The 13,015-nt window shown below is 35.7% G+C and overlaps 2 protein-coding genes across 2 annotated transcripts; one reads left to right on the top strand and one right to left on the bottom strand.

Moving 5' to 3' along the window:
- The first annotated feature begins 834 nt into the window (after window positions 1-834).
- muskelin (muskelin 1) lies at window positions 835-7,268 on the top strand. The gene is made up of 12 exons (XM_018520787.1): window positions 835-958; window positions 1,132-1,201; window positions 1,264-1,406; window positions 1,943-2,147; window positions 2,391-2,583; window positions 2,680-2,915; window positions 3,812-4,092; window positions 4,459-4,627; window positions 4,741-4,947; window positions 5,456-5,647; window positions 5,750-5,992; window positions 6,253-7,268. The coding sequence occupies exons 1-12, from the start codon at window positions 870-872 to the stop codon at window positions 6,481-6,483; spliced, it is 2,259 nt and encodes a 752-aa protein (XP_018376289.1). The 5' UTR covers window positions 835-869; the 3' UTR covers window positions 6,484-7,268.
- A 2,018-nt stretch (window positions 7,269-9,286) lies between these two features.
- LOC108769677 (transmembrane protein 64) lies at window positions 9,287-11,778 on the bottom strand. The gene is made up of 4 exons (XM_018520788.1): window positions 11,467-11,778; window positions 10,575-11,167; window positions 9,906-10,067; window positions 9,287-9,835 (listed from the first exon to the last, which is right to left on the bottom strand). The coding sequence occupies exons 2-4, from the start codon at window positions 11,103-11,105 to the stop codon at window positions 9,671-9,673; spliced, it is 858 nt and encodes a 285-aa protein (XP_018376290.1). The 5' UTR covers window positions 11,106-11,167; window positions 11,467-11,778; the 3' UTR covers window positions 9,287-9,670.
- Between the last annotated feature and the right edge of the window lie 1,237 nt (window positions 11,779-13,015).

Here is a 13,015-nt window from a genome sequence, read left to right as displayed (position 1 = left end):
AAATTGACCAATCACAGTCGATTATTCTTCTCACATTCGACTGTGATTGGTCAATTTCTTACTCTTACTTCTTACTTCGTGTATTGTAGACGACGCCTAACGGCACCCTAAAGCGGGGAGCAAAGACTCTTGCATAACGCATAACACATGAGGCATAAGAAATTGAACCAACCAGAATTCTCTATTACATGGAAGGGAAAGAAACGGAAAACTTCGATTGGTACATATTCTTATGCATTACGTGTTATGCGTTATGCAAGAGTCTGTGCTCCTCGCTTAAGACTGCCTTAAAGCGTTATGCTGGATTCACACTGCATCCGATTTTCGTCGTACGACGCAAATCGGATGCAGTGTGAATCCAGCAATAGCAGGTAGTCTGATACGGGCTTTATCCCGGATCTACAATAGAGTTTTAAACCTTAAGCCATAAGAAATGGACGAATCATAGTCAATTATTCTCCTAGAATTCGACTGTAACTCCGGATCTACAATAGTGTTTTAAGCCTTAAGCCATAAGAAATGGACGAATCACAGTAGATTATTCCCCTCGGATTCGATTGTAACCCCGGATCTACAATAGGGTTTTATGCCTTATGCCGTAAGAAACTGACCAATTACAGTCGAATCCGAGAAGAATAAGCGACTGTGATTCGCCCATTTCTTATGGCTTAATGCTTAAAACCCTATTGTAGATCCGGGGTAATTGGTCAATTTCTTACGGCTTAAGGCTTAAATCACTTATTGTAGATCCGGACTTATGCGCATGCGCCGGCAATGCGAAATGAAAAATCAAGCGTTGCGAGCGCCAAGTAGAGCGTAGCCTGCGTACAAATCAGCCTGAATGTTGAAGGTTATGTCATTTGTGTAACATGGCGTCGAGTGAGAGTGGTGATTTTCAAAAAGTGTTGGAGTATCGGATTTACAAGTGTTCCAGTTATTCTTCCTGTTATAAACCCGAGTGAGTGCCTCTAACCCTCGAAAATCGTTTCATCGAGAAACAGTCGGTGAACCTCCTTGTTGAAGTAATCGCGTTTTCTAACCTAAAAATAACATTCCGGAAACCATTGCGTCTGTCAGAATTGTGATGACGAAACTTCATTCGTCGTCATTCACGCACAATGTCTTTTTCAGAAATATCATCGTCGATATACCGTCGGATCAGTCATCACGTTGGTCCTCCGACATCGACAATCATCCGCAGGTATGTATCGCACATGTCAATTCACATCACATGTCGCTTACCTCACCGACTGTTCTTTTCAGTACCTCATTCTTAAACTTCAAAGCCCCTCCGTTGTCAAGTGCATCACTTTCGGCAAATATGAGAAGACCCATGTATGTAATATAAAGAAGTTCAAGATATTCGGTGGTTTGGAACCTGAGAATATGATGGAACTCCTCGAAAGGTTCGCTAACAATTACTCTCTCTCTTCTTTTTGACGTTTTAGAGGCCTATTTTGTAACTCTTAACAACTGTAACGATATCGTTACAATGTCATTGCACAGATTTTGTATACAGTAAAAAAGCTGGCAACGACAATTTAACAATATCATTAGAGTTGTTAAGAGTTACAGAATAGGCCCCTTAATTTATTGTTTTTATTCTTTCTTTATTTCCTTATTCCATACATTTACTGTTATATTATTTTTGCATAATTTTGTACATTTTCTACTACTATTATTTTATATAACTACTTTGATTTTATCTTATAACTTTGTATATTTCTATATCCTCTTGTTTTTCAAATATTATTTATGCTGTATTACTTTTGCTAAACTTTACTTATTTTTGTACATATATTTATTCCATTGTATTTTCTTTTCCTTTGCTTACTTTTATATTCTTAGAAGACTTGCTTAGAATAGAGATAAACGCTTTTATCTACCTATCTCTTTCAATTGTTATGCTTGTTGTGTAATCAGAGTGTTTTATTTGTTTCAGTGGGCTGAGGAACGATTCTATACCAGAGACATTTGATCTCAAACATGTTTTAGGGAATGAAGCGAATTACTTTCCCATCCGATACATAAAGGTTCTTCCGTTGCAGTCGTGGGGTCCTAGTTTTAATTTTTCTATATGGCACATCAAATTAACCGGTATCAATGATCCTAAGGTCATTAAACCCTGTCTCGAGTGGTTCAATACGGTAAATGCATCATCGAATAGATGATAAAAAAGCAAAGATCCTTTTTTACAAATAAATTATTTTGACAATTATTTTGAAGACAATTATTTTGAATTCTGGACTGATCAATTTCATATAAAAAAACTCAAAAAATTGGAAAATTATAGTTTTGTTATCCACTTCTGGCGTTGACCCGTAATTACATTTGCATCATACAAAAGCTTTAGACTTTTAATTGAAACTAATGGTCTTTATGTATTGCAGTACCGACAGAAGGAGATAATAAGACTGTGCATGAAACACTTCCGGCAAATGGAACAACCCGAGATTGTGGAAACCTTGCAGAGAGTCACCGGAGTCCCACTGGAAGATCCACGACTGTCAACGCTGTACGAACTTTTGGTTACCAAGGGTGATCATCTGCAGGCGGAGCGTTTTATCAGCAACGCGCTCACGAGTAAGTCCTACGTGGCCCAATCATGTAATTTCTCCCCTTTGATTTGTGTTCGTTTCACAGCTGTGACGCTTATACATTGTCAAATCCGCTTTTTAGTGGGACTCTTAAACGATTATATCAATGCTCAAACTTATAGAGCAATTTGGACAAAGTTATCGTCCAGCGAGCCCAAGCCTGGGATGCGGGGTGGTCATCAGATGGTGCTTGATCCAACGGCTGAGGTACTTTATCTCTTCGGTGGATGGGACGGTAATCAGGACCTCTCTGATCTGTGGTCGTACGACATAGAGGTTGGCAAGTGGACTCTCATATGCAAGGACACCGAAGCGGTGGTCGGTAGTGTTCAATAAATTTCATTCGATATTACGACATCTAATATACCAGTACCCCGATTCTGTAACTTTTAATAATAACAACAGTTTAGCATCGTTACATTGTTATTGTGCGGTTTTTTTAATCATTTATAGTACCTGCATAATGACAATATAATAATATCGACACTGTTTTTTTTTCCTCTCAAAGAGAAGGAATAAGATAAATTTAAAAACTAAAAACTCTACGTTGCTCCTTGATATCTTATTTATATAAAGAAATTTTTTCCGTCCAATTTAGTTACAGTGTGGAATGATTAGTTTTTAAATTTATTTTACTCTCCTTCTGAAAAAATATGAAAATACGTTAACTTTTCAACACCAAGAAAATATGTAATCCCTTAAAAATTACAAAATCATGGTACAGAATAACATAGAATTAATCTCTTGTTTTTTCACTATATTGCATGCATATCACGTTCCAACAGCATGTAAACAATATGCTTGGTAAATTCAGTAAGGTGTTTCTTCGAGAATATCAAATGATATTTTGAAAAAACAATCACTAATGAGTTTCTTTATGAATAAAGCAGAATTTTTAAGTATCATAAAATATAAAATATATAACTAAGAAGATTTGTGTAAAATAAATTTCACAATTACGTCTTTTGAAGATTTCTTCGTGTTACAATTTTGGTAAATAAATATATTTTGTCTACAAAATTATTAGGCCAGATGTATGCATATTTTATTTCAGACCTGTTCTTTTTTCATACTCCAGAACTAAACTTTTTGCATGATTTATCTTTAAGACACACACACACACATACACACAAAAGAAAATACAAAAAGTTTAATTCTCAAAAAGAAGCAGACCTTTTATTTTCGTCATATTTACAACAATCTATGATTCCTAGGGAGGACCTAGTGCGCGTTCATGCCACAAGATGTGCTTAGATCCGCAGAGACGGCAGCTCTTCACATTGGGCAGGTACTTGGACACGCAATATCGTACCTGTGAGAATTTAAAAAGTGACTTTTACGTTTACGATATCGAGTCGAACAAATGGACGCAAATCTCAGAGGACACCGGGACGATAGGCGGGCCACCGCTTGTATTTGACCATCAAATGTCGATGGACGTAGAGAAGCGAACTATCTATGTTTTTGGCGGGCGAGTACTGACTCATCAAAATAGGTAAGTAAGTTGTAGAGAATTTTAGAAGAACCGGGTTTAGAAGGATTATACACTTAGATTTTGTCCATCCGATGTAAGATTGACTTTAATCTTGGTATGACTTATTGTTTATCTTTTTCTAATTCTTAGAATTATGCCTGTTTCTGCCAATGTAGTTAGTTTTAACCTTCAACTAACTCTTCTTCTTTTTCTAGTTCTAAGAATTAAAAAAAGATGAAGATAAGTTGAACCGAGATTAAAGTTAATCTACATTGGTAGAAACAGGTATTAGAAAAAGATGACAGTAACTTGAACCGAGATTAAAGTTACATTGGTGGAATCGGACCTTAATGTACGTTTTTGACATCATTCTTCTAACTCACGTAGTGCCGACGAACACAGCGTAATACCGGAGCAACATTTTTCGGGACTGTATTCTTACCACGTGCCAACCGGCACGTGGGTCAGACTCGCCTGTGATATCGCTGATAAACAATGCTCGAGAGACATGCCTATCTACAGATCCCGCGCTGGTCATTCCATGTTGTTTCATCCGGTTGGTATCCCATATCTTCCCTCTTTCGACTTTGTTTCTTTAGTGAAAGAAATAACAACAAACAAATTCATAAACACATGGTGAGATTTTTGCAAAGTGGGATCTTGTTCCAGCGGTCGAGAAAACTATACATATTCGCCGGTCAGAGAGGAAAGGAATATCTCAGCGATTTTTTCACGTATGAGGTTGATACGCAACACGTCGAGTACATAAGCTACAACGAGTTTGGTACAACGAAGGATTCTAATCACGTTCCCGCGGCTGGATTCACACAGAGAGCGACCATCGATCCCGAACTCGGCGAGGTCTACGTTCTGTCGGTTTGTATCTCGCATGGCGAGATTATTAATTTGAGGCGCAATTAATTAATATGTGAAATTTGCTATTATATAAAACTCTAAAGAAAAAATTTTCTCAGGATTATATAAATTCTTACAACCTTCATAAATAATTAATTTGATGTTCTTTATATATTATATAAATGATATTATCTTAAATTATAAAAGTTATGTTTATATAACATATAAGTGATTTATTTTAATTTTAACAGGCAAATATTCCGAGAATATACAAATATTTTACCAAGAAACATTGTAAATAAGAGTTGTGTGATATAGAGGAGGACATTCCCCTTTGTATCATACAATTTTTATTTGGAATGTTTTTTTGGTAAAATTGCATTTTCGAAATACTTGCCTGTAGAAATTAAATAAAATAAACCACTCTGTATATATTATATCTATATTATATAAATCATATTTATAAATATAAATAATATATAAATAATATAATTTATGTATATATATATATATGTATAATATTTTTCAGGGTTTGAGCAAAGACAAAGATAAAAGGGACGACAACGTGCAAAATTCTTTTTGGGTATACAATATTCAGAACAGCAAATGGTCTTGTATATATCGTAACGAGAACGTCGGTGAAAAATATTGGACCAAGATGCAAGATTACGAACCATGTCCGCGATTTGCACACCAGCTCGTTTATGATCACACTAGAAAGGTACGTTGTAAATTATATTTAATAATTGTGTCCTTTTATTGCTGTTTTAAATAAATGTCCGCGTTTGCCGATCGATTCAATAATTCACAATTCCCTCGTTAGGTTCATTTTCTGTTCGGCGGCAATCCCGGCAGATCCTGCCTTCCAAATTTGCGACTCGACGACTTTTGGCAATTGGAACTACGTCGACCCACGGGCGAACAGATTTTGAAAAGGTGCAAGCTAATCATCAGGAAGCATAAGTTTAAGGAGCTTGCTCTGAGCAATAGTATAGAAGCCCTCGAGTACCTGCAGACAAAGATCTTTGAAATTATCGATCACAGTGACACGCAACAAACGAAAGAGGTATATTCATACATGTTCTACGGGTACGGTCAACGCGATGTTACAAATGCTTTACAGTAATTTTTGATTGGTTAATTTGTAAAATTCTTTTTTCTAATTGCTTTAAAGCATTTGTAGTGAGACTTTGACCGCAGCCTTCATTTACTACTTATTTTTATATTTATTATCGTGATTATACTAAGCGTAGTAGATTATACTAAGCGATTATACTAAGCGCTAAGCGTAGTATCGTCTTACTAATCACCGTCTTTCCTTCGTAGTTTCAACTCTTGACATCGATCTTATTCCGGAAACAGAATAATTCACTGGAGGACGCCTCCCATTCGAGCACGATTCTGAATGAGCTGACGACTGGCGTGACGACGCAACAGTGCACGAACGCGCGTGATGTACATAACTTGCGAACTGAGCTATACAACAAACTCGCGGAATTTTTCCCGGAATCGTTAACGCAGCCGCGGGCGAATCTGATCGATCTCCTGCCGTTATAATGACACAGCGAGCGGGTCGTGAGACCTTGATGACGGAGAGAGAATGTTCTCTGTTCACATCACATAATTTCTTCTTTTGCTCAACAATATTCTCGTTATAGTTGGCAAAATAATCCTCATTTTTGTAGACTTACGACGAGCCTCGCCACGTTTGTGGTGTGATTTGTTTTTCTCCTTTCAATGTTGTGCTAATCATGGGAGAAAAAAAGAATTGGTTGCGGTAGATCTCGAATTTAACATTTGCAAAACTGCCTCTCATAATTTTATTTATTTCGTCTTATAATATGCTTGTTAAAGAGTTTTTCTCTGTTTTTCTTAATGAACTGAAAAAGCGATTCGGGACAAAGCACTCTATGTGTCATTTATACTTACCTACACTTGTTTGAGATCGGGAACTTTGTGATATCGATAGCTTTCTAATGGACTGGTTAGCTGATACGTAAGTAAACTAGAGATCAATTTTATATCTAATCTCTTCTGTATTCTATATAGCTATGTGTTTATAATGTGGCCATAAAGTTGTTGTTGTTATTATGTTTGCTGAAATAATATATTTCTCGTCGAGTGTGAATTGAAGGGAGATTTAAGACTAGAGATAGCGCATCAAGGAAGCTGTTATTAAAGCGTCGCGATTTAACGCTTTCAAACACTTGACACAATATATGCTACTTTTTATCAAAAGTATGTAAGCCAAGAAATTATTGTACAGCTTCGCTAAATGCAACAAATTGTAACTCTTAATCTGAAGTCTAGCGGTTTTCTGGCTTACAAAGCTGTGATGGAGAGACAGAAAATGTTATGGTCAGTTACATATAAAATTTCCTTCTTTAGTTAATTATAATCTCAAATTATAATTAGTTTAATCGTTACTTAATTTAATTGATTATGATTTTGAATTATAATTAATTAAATAAGGAAATTTTTATACGAATATTATAATTAATTGAATATAGAAATTTTATTGTACTGACCATAATATTCCTTCCAACTGAGTAATTGCTTCCTTATGTATCCCGCATTGTTAAAAGCAACAAGGGATATTTCATGTAATCGAGTTGAGTGAAATATCCCGTAAATATCAATCCATTTTCTCTTGTAAAATAATTTATTCTTAGATATAGCAGCTCCGTTATCCCGTGTTTTTTGTTCATAATCTAAGAATAAGTTCATTCACCGAAAATGCCTTCTAACGAGATGTGAAATCTTAAAGTGTTATTATTGCGTGCAAACGTCGACACGAGTTAACAATCGACTTCACACTTTTTACTTCCCCAAAGGCTTCAGCTCCTTTCCACAAACGATCAACTGCGATAAAATACCGAGTAAATTTCAGGAACTAAGTTTTCATTAGCATGTAAATACCTATGATGACGAGTCACGATTGTCGGTACGTTACACTTAATTGTTCATCGGCTAAAATGCATATTGTACATTGTATATACGTAATCAGCCTCTCGCGAGCTTAAAACATTACTGAGGAAAGAGGTGTATGCGAGAACGATGCAATTATATGTATATTGTAAGATGTAGAAGCAAAAACTGTATAGCAGCTAAAAATATCCGGCCGCGCTCTATCTTTGTACATACACGATTATATGAACACGATGATAAGGAACGTTGAGACGATTTTTATAATGTGATTCCAGTTACGCTAAGTTAGATAACGGAATTGTAAAAAAAAATGAACGGAGAGTATATATATATATACAGAAAAAAAATATATGAGTAGAGAGACGAAACGAAAGTGTACGCAGGCATGAAAACGAGACGACGCCGCCATTCCTTTAAATATACATAATATGATATATTAGTCGTCTCGAAGCTGGAAGGAACAGGTATTGCTTGTACGCATTATATACAGGGAACATACGCGAAATTCTTCAAGCTTCGGGACGCGAGCGAAACGAAAAACGTGGATATACATACATCCGAAGTTCTAGTCAGATAATAAATGTTTACAAAGTACACGACAGAGAGAAAAGGACTACGAGTTTGGAATTTATTTACACACGCAAACTTCGGTTAAAGAATGAGAAATTTATTTTTTTTTTCCATTCCTATCACCGGGACGCATTCTCCTTTCAGAATTACATCGTACGGATATAACTCTGTATATCTTTTTATAATATAATATACAAACGGAATATATTGCACGAGAAAAAACAACGGACAAATGCACATTAAATATCATTAACAACATATTTCGAACCATGATGGGTTTCTTCCACCATGTTTCGGACTATAAAGAACTGAGAGAAACCAAGAGTGCATTTGATGAAACACTATTAGCACTATTTGTGTCATTCTATTTGTGTCACTCCTTGTTTTACGTCTAATGACCCAGATAGCAACGTCTGTTTTGTTGGCAAATAAACATGCTGTTACCAGAATTGCAGCAACGGGGTCTACATTTGTTGACAAGTTGATGCCTTCACGATATAACTTTAGCAACTTGCCGATAACTTTAAAGTCTTCATCATCAAAGTTCGTGCTGTTGCCATAATCTATAGGCTTACACTCATCAATACTATCATATTGCTGACAACGCAAGGTATTTTTGATGCTGCTATCTTGCCATTAATTGTTAGCAATACACATATTCATTATTGCCTGTGTTGGTACAATGTCGGTATATTCAAAATTAAAATAAATACACAAGTTTTTAGCATCATAAGCAATCAGATTTGCATGATTTTATTGAGACACACTTTGTTGTCTGGGGAACAATAAAATTAAAATGGCACAAATAGCGATAGTAGAGTGTCTGCTCAAACGCACCTCAATAATTGATCAATATATGAGCAATATATAAATTAGTATGCTCTTATTGCAAGGAAGCTTTATACATTGGATTTGCAGTTCCGTGTCAACTCCTCGTTCCATCCATTTGTTTAGACAAAATATACATGCACGCGTCGCATGCTCTATGAGCTTTGTTTGGTACTAAAATCACGTTAGCTTTGGTAAGACTTAATACGTATTATCTTCGATAACAGATTTCTGCATAATGTCACATTCAAAAGTCTAAATTTTCGAAAGCACATCATCAATAAGTCTTAATAAAATCACTTCTGGAAGATACACAGAATAATAACGTTAGAAATATAATAACTGGAGAAAGAAATCGGAGCTGTTGCTCGTAATAAAAGAATTGTCAAAAATGCTTGTAACGTTCATTAAAAAAAAATTACGCAATTAGATTCGTTAAAATTATCTTGGAGTCTGGTAGACCGTCCAGAATGTAATGAGGAGAATTCGCCATGGACGCGAGATCAGCCTCGAACAACGTCAACTGAAGCTCCTTTCGTGCTTTCTGTACAATATAAACCATCAGCGAGACTCCTACTAATATCTACAACATACAGCGAGAAAAAATTATTACTTTAGTTACTTCTGCGAAAGTTTGAGGACATACGACGCACCTGGAAGCAAAATACTACGTAGCCAGTCGCCGCCGTGGATCTATCCTCCAATACATCCTGCATCGACCTCAGACTGCTGCCTAGATAAACGTTGACCAGTTGGGCAGGCAATAAACCTATCGCACTGGCTACGTGGTAATGAAAACCACCTATGTTACTGACCTAATCATACACACGTATAAATATACATAACATTGTCGTGGGTTACGTGTGAGAGCATACTTAATGTGACCAGACTGCCCCCCCCCCCCCCTCTCTCTCTCTCTCTCTCTCTCTCACGATACTTGTCTTGTCTCATTCAATATCCAAATGCAGGAGACACAGTCGACACAAACGACAGATCATTTTATCTGACACAAATCATTCTATGACATTAATAAATAATAAGATAGAACATCATTTATATCGACTGTCTTTTTCCTAAAAAGAAAGCAGCCAAAGTCTGTAATACAGTTACTAGGTTTGTTTAATTGAATTGTCTCTTTAATTGAACTTCTGGGTCATCTTTCTTCTTTTTCTTTTCACATTGAAAAGAAAAGAAATTAAGAAATTGTCTTGTAAGAATTGAGTCTCCTCAAAAAACAAAAAGTAATCAAAATTTTCCACTTTAGATCCAAAAATGTCTGATCACATTAAGCATACACTGTGTACAATGAACGTTCCACGTACTGCAAAAATAGTGTTCTGAAGACCGAACGGGATCGGAGTGAGTCGCGCGAACAGGACGATCTTGAAAGCCTGGGACCCGGATATCACGCGTAGTATCGCTCTTGCAGTATCGCTCTGCAGAAGGGCACCAATAGGTAGCCTGGTGGACAGCAGGCCCAGGGTGACATGGGCAATCGCTATGCCGAGATTAGCGGAGAGTATGACAATTGCCATGCCGCGTATCACGCCGAACAGGTAGCCACTGGCGACAATGAGGAACAGATAGCCAATCACGATCGGAAACGACACCACCGTGAACAGACTTATGAAGATCACGGCGATGATCCAAGCATTCTGATGCTCGATCCAGTAGAGCAGCAGCTTTATGTAGTCCCTGCAGATGAAGACAATGGTGCCGAGGAAGGCTAGAGTTGCGATTGTAATCACGACGTAGCATATCGAGTTCGAGCTGATACAACCAAAGAGTACCCCCGAACTCTTGGAAGAGCGCATCTCAGTCTCGACATCGTCTATATCAATGATTTGGTCCATATTCTTCTCTACAATGTTCTCTACAGTATATCAGTGAGCAGCCAGTCCTTGATAGTAACGTGCTTAAAAGCAAATAGTAATTAATTAAAACAGTAGAATAAAATAGAATCTATTTATTTCAGCTTACATTGCTAAGAAGAAATAATAATTATAATTAATTATAATTAATATTAAAAAATAAGATCACACACGAGATTCATCTCTTCTATTCTGCTTGAAATAGTAGAATAGAACTTATTTACTTCTGCTTAAATTACCAAGAAAGAACAATTAAAATAATAATTAATGTAAAAAATTATCACACACAGGAGATTAATCAGACATTTTAAATAATTTTAGAGTCGAAGATTAATTATTTTACCTTGCAACATCGATGAAGGAAAGTGAATCCAACTTACACTTCAACCCATAATGCGAAATGCGTATAAATCTGTTCGGGAAGAACGTGACGCATAAAATTTCGGTTGTTAAACATGTTATTTGGCAACATGTCAACCGCAATAAACCTATTAAGACGCAAAACAGTAGAAAAATATTAACGTAAACGTAACTATTTAACTGTTTAACCGTGCTCTTAAAGTTGTCATTTCGCTATAAATAGAAAATATATAATCTCTATTTTTTAATTAACTAGATTGCAAATAATTATTCGGAAGCGTGGCAAACGGTCGTCAACCACAAGAATCGGACAAGAAGGGAATGCGCTGCATGGACGAGATTCGACAATGGACCTGTAGATGGCGCTAGCGCCGTGACAAAGTTAAAATCACTAGACTTGATTTGTTCACGTTGCTTACACTCAGTATTTTCGCTTTCTTTCTTTCCAACGTTTAAATATATATTTATCTTGTTCTTGAGGATTTAAAAAACAACGCGTGAATATATATATATATATATAAATCCGATTATTTATATTCGGAGCTAAAATGGCGTCAGAAAATGCAATTATCCTGCAACTCGAGATGAGAAAATGCCGTTCTGTTTTAATTTTTCGTTTAAAAAATAAAAATGACGAAAAAAAAATAATAGTAAAACAATATAAAGTTTAAAAAATGAAAATTTTAATCAATATGTATAATTACAGATTCTTGAAAATATAACAAAATGGATACAGGAAACAAAAAAATATAATGAAAGTATTATTTCTTTTATCAATTTGTTTTCTAATTCAAGTTTCCAATTTCTGAGATATGATTTAGGATCTTTTTAGAGACACTGCGATAATAAAAGAAATCAGAATGCATCATCAATTATCTTGATGTCTTAATATCATGTAAGAATATTATGTATGTATTAAAGAAATATAATAAAATTTGTATAATATTGGAAAGGTGGCAATCTTAGACATTGAAAACATTTTATTCAGTCAGTAAGAAGCATTCTACATGATAATAATAATCATAGTATAATCCGTGATAATAATAATAATTAATAATCATAATAATTCATTCGTAATAACCACAATTTGTAAATGTACAAGGTAAACTTTCTCTCTCACGCTCTTTCTTTCTCTATCGCACCCTTTATTTCTCTCTTTCGCTCTCCGTTCTCGCAATCTCTCTCGTTCACACGTTGAGAATTGTCATTTTATATAGTTGTACATAAAATTACAGAAAAATTCACCAATATATAAATCAAACGTCGTTACTCTTCAAAGACTATGAATGTAGTCAATAAATCATCCCTATCATCATTCCGTCTCTGCTGCAAAGATACTTCTTGATACTTTTCTTCCTTTCTTTTTCTTTTTTTTTTTCAGTTCGGCATTCGGCAGCGTTGTTGGATTTGAAGGACTACTCTTTTAAAGGTCCGCAGCGGCAACGCCCTCGCAATATTTCCCTAATATAGTATATTTGTACATTTGTAGGTCCTTTCTTCATAACCCTGGAAGACACGGGCGGAGATCCGAT

The sequence above is a fragment of the Trachymyrmex cornetzi genome, unplaced genomic scaffold, assembly GCF_001594075.2.
Source record: "Trachymyrmex cornetzi isolate Tcor2-1 unplaced genomic scaffold, Tcor1.1 scaffold927, whole genome shotgun sequence".
NCBI classification, from domain to species: Eukaryota; Metazoa; Arthropoda; class Insecta; order Hymenoptera; family Formicidae; genus Trachymyrmex; species Trachymyrmex cornetzi.
The sequence above is the reverse complement of the archived record's forward strand: the minus strand, read 5'-3'. Positions and strand labels throughout refer to the sequence as shown.

What these genes read in the sequence shown, in the direction of transcription:
- muskelin (XM_018520787.1), top strand. Translation starts at nt 870, where the DNA reads ATGGCGTCGAGTGAGAGTGGTGATTTTCAAAAAGTGTTGGAGTATCGG. An exon ending in GTCTCGAGTGGTTCAATACG is followed by an intron (nt 2,148 to 2,390) that starts GTAAATGCATCA and finishes TATGTATTGCAG; the next exon opens with TACCGACAGAAGGAGATAAT. An exon ending in GCAAGGACACCGAAGCGGTG is followed by an intron (nt 2,916 to 3,811) that starts GTCGGTAGTGTT and finishes TATGATTCCTAG; the next exon opens with GGAGGACCTAGTGCGCGTTC.
- LOC108769677 (XM_018520788.1), bottom strand. Translation starts at nt 11,105, where the DNA reads ATGGACCAAATCATTGATATAGACGATGTCGAGACTGAGATGCGCTCT. An exon ending in TTCAGAACACTATTTTTGCA is followed by an intron (nt 10,068 to 10,574) that starts GTACGTGGAACG and finishes GTGTATGATTAG; the next exon opens with GTCAGTAACATAGGTGGTTT. An exon ending in ACGTAGTATTTTGCTTCCAG is followed by an intron (nt 9,836 to 9,905) that starts GTGCGTCGTATG and finishes TGTATGTTGTAG; the next exon opens with ATATTAGTAGGAGTCTCGCT.